Raw genomic sequence first — 2,959 nt, forward strand, 5'->3', positions numbered from 1 at the left:
CCCTGGACCCCCGCCGCGGCGCAGCCTGGCCCCTGGGGCGCACCTTGGCCTGCCCCGCGCAGGCTCTGGGCCAGAGACCCCCCAGTCTGTGCCACCCCCCCACCCCCAGTGGGCACCTTCCACTTGCTCCTGGGGTGGAGACCTGCCCTGGCGTCCACACCCCACTCGGGGCCCCCGGCCGGGCGGCCTGGGCCTTCCTGCAGGGCTGCTGACCGCCGCACAGCCTGGTGCCCAGGGGCAGTCCAGGGGGAGGGGGGTGTGGGCCCGCGGACTGCTCCAGGGCCCTCCTGAAGCAGGCCCACACCTGGACCGCCCGCCCTGGCCCGCAGCTCCTGGGACCCCTGTGGCGCGCCCCTCCCTGCGCGGCCTCAAAGCCCTCCCGCCCGCCCGCCTGCCCGCCCGGGTGCCCTGCTCCGCGCCAGCTGGGCCAGTGTGGCCGGTCTGGGCCCATGGCCTGGGGCTGGCCGGGGGGGCGGGGCTCTTGCCTCTGAGTTTCCTTTTCCCTCCGACTTTGCCGGGAGCCTGGCTTGGAAACCAGGCAGCTGGGGTGCTCTTCACTGCGAGGGGGGCCAGCGGCCATGGAAGCGAGAGGAGCTGAGCGAGGCTGCAGCCCGAGAGCGAGCTGTGACGGGCCCTCCGTCTCGCTGGCCGCAGCCGGCGCTGACCGCCCTGACGGCGTGGGGACTCACGGAGGGCGCCTGGCTTGCTGGCGTACCCCAGGACTGGGGAGGGCTCCATGGACCTCACTTGCCTCCCCCCAGCCCAAGACGACGGGGACCCGGAACTGGCGAGCCGTGCGGGACACCTGCAGGTACCGGCACCACTACCCGGTACGTGGCTCACTGCGCCCTGGCAACCGGCGCCCAGCCGGCTGCTCCCTCTTGCCCGCTGCTGCCGGAGCCAGCTGGACACTGCGTGGCAGCACCTCGTCCCGGCACCCTGCAGCCTGCTGACCCTGGGCAGCTTTGTGGGGGGGTTGGAGACTGGACCAGGGCAGCTGCCAAGCTGGTAGTGACCAGGGTGGGCCCTGTGGAGGGCCAGAGGTGGGCACAGCACCCAGCCCTGACCTTAGTGCCTGTGCCTTGACAAGGGGTGACCGCCCCAGCCCTGCCCTCCGTGCCAAGGGTCTCGGGCACTCCATGCTGCCTTGGGGTACAGACAGGGGCTCTCCCAGCCCAGTGCCCCTGAGGGAGGGGAGGGTGTCCCGGCCCGGGAGGGCGTGTCCCAGCCGCCCCCCCTGCGGCAGGACCTGGTGGATGGCGGCGGCGACGACGAGGACATGCCCAACCTGAGCTTCTACAGGAATGAGACCTGCTTCCTGCCCAACGGTGCGTGGCTGGGGGCGCGCCGGGCAGCAGCGGTCAGTGGTGGCCTGTGGTGCTGAGGATTCTCAGCACTGCATTGGGCATCTGCAGCAGAGGCTACTGCGGGCCCCGGGCTGGTTGGGGAGGGACGCGGCCCCCAGCAGGGCCCCTGGGTTCTGGGGCTGCCGCAGGCCCGCTGGAGGACAGCGGCGGCCAGGCAGCCAAGGGAGGCCAGGCCCCTTCCTAAAGGCGGGTGTGAGTTTGGCCCTGCGCCAGCAGAGGGCAGCGAAGAGGGGCAGGGTGGCCACAGCAGTGAGGGGCACTTGAGGAGGGAGCTAGGCCTGGGGGCCACGGGAGGGCAGCGGGCAGGGCTGCAGTGGCCCGGTCTCAGCGCCTCGTCCGGCCCCAGGCTGTCTCATCGAGGACTTCCTCCAGCACTGGAGGGACGACTACAGCCGCCTGGAGGATGACCACTCCTACATCCAGTGGTGAGGGCCCCCAAGGCGCCTCGGCCGGGCACCCCACCCTCCCAGGTGGGCGGGGGCGAGGTGGTTGGGCCCACACAGCCAGGGCACCCTCGGGCGTGGGCGGGCGGGAGGCGCCAGAGAGGCAGGGCTGCCTGCGGGCCTGAGGGCGGGCGCTCCGCGGCTGTCCCCTCTCCCCAGGCTGTTCCCTCTGCGGGAGCCGGGAGTGAACTGGCACGCCAAGCCCCTCACACGCCAAGAGGTCGAGGTGAGCCCGGGAGCTGGGCCCGAGGGCCAGGGCCGCGTGCCCTGGGGAGAGCGCGGGGGGGGGGCTGAGGGCAGCCTCGCCTACACCCCGTGGTGAGGGCGCCCATGTTCCCAGAGGCACCTCAGCCTGCAGGCCGGGGTGGGGGCTGCAGCCTGTCCCGGTCCGCGGCCTTTTGACCTGACGGCCTCTGACTGGGAGTCGAGCCTGGACCAGGGCAGCTGCCCGGCTGGCCACCGGTGACCACGGGAGGTGCCAGGCCAGTCCGCAAGGCCCCCAGGCTTCCTGCCTGCCGTCTCCAGGCCTTCAAGAGCTCCGAGGAGGTCAGGAGGCGGCTGGTCCAGGCCTACGAGCTCATGCTGGCCTTCTACGGCATCCAGCTCCAGGACCGCAGCACCGGCCAGGTCTGCCGGGCGCAGAACTACCAGAAACGCTTCCAGAACCTCAACCGGTGAGGTCCTTGCACCCCACCCTCTTCAGATCCGCCGGCCCATGCTGGGCGTGCTCCCCAGCACAGGTTGGGGAGGGTGGCCTCTGGGTGCAGGCGGGTGGGCGCCCTGGGGGCAGGGCGGTCACACTGCCCACCCTCCTGGAGCCTCAGGTGCCCTCCCTGTGCAGGGCAGTGTGGAGGCCGGGTCTGCTGAGGGTGCAGCCCCCACACCCTGTGCTGGGGTCGGTGCCCCTCCGGCGCCGCCCCCCCCCCCCATCAGGGACTGGGCCATTCACCCCTGGAGGAAGCTGTGCTCGCTCCTCCACCATCAGGCCCAGGGGACCTTCTGGGACCAGGGATGAGGGACCCAAGTGTCTGTGGGGACACTATACACAGACTGCCTGGGCTAGCTGCCTGGCCTGTCTGGCCACTCGCCTTCCCTAGCCTGGCCCCACCTGCCTGCACTCGGCCTGGCCACGCCCCTCGCCCCGCCCTC

The 2,959-nt window shown here is 72.2% G+C and overlaps 1 protein-coding gene across 1 annotated transcript in view; it reads left to right on the forward strand.

Moving 5' to 3' along the window:
- The first annotated feature begins 411 nt into the window (after positions 1 to 411).
- OGFR (opioid growth factor receptor) overlaps positions 412 to 2,959 on the forward strand; it is a 4,108-nt gene continuing 1,560 nt past the window's right edge. Inside the window, exons 1-5 of the mRNA XM_012728161.1 lie at positions 412 to 830; positions 1,247 to 1,328; positions 1,714 to 1,792; positions 1,970 to 2,036; positions 2,336 to 2,484. Coding sequence (XP_012583615.1) covers positions 579 to 830; positions 1,247 to 1,328; positions 1,714 to 1,792; positions 1,970 to 2,036; positions 2,336 to 2,484 — 629 coding nt within the window. The 5' untranslated portion in view covers positions 412 to 578. The remainder of the gene's footprint in view (positions 831 to 1,246; positions 1,329 to 1,713; positions 1,793 to 1,969; positions 2,037 to 2,335; positions 2,485 to 2,959) is intronic.

Source organism: Condylura cristata, unplaced genomic scaffold (genome assembly GCF_000260355.1).
Source record: "Condylura cristata isolate star-nosed mole 26May11 unplaced genomic scaffold, ConCri1.0 scaffold00022, whole genome shotgun sequence".
NCBI lineage: Eukaryota > Metazoa > Chordata > Mammalia > Eulipotyphla > Talpidae > Condylura > Condylura cristata.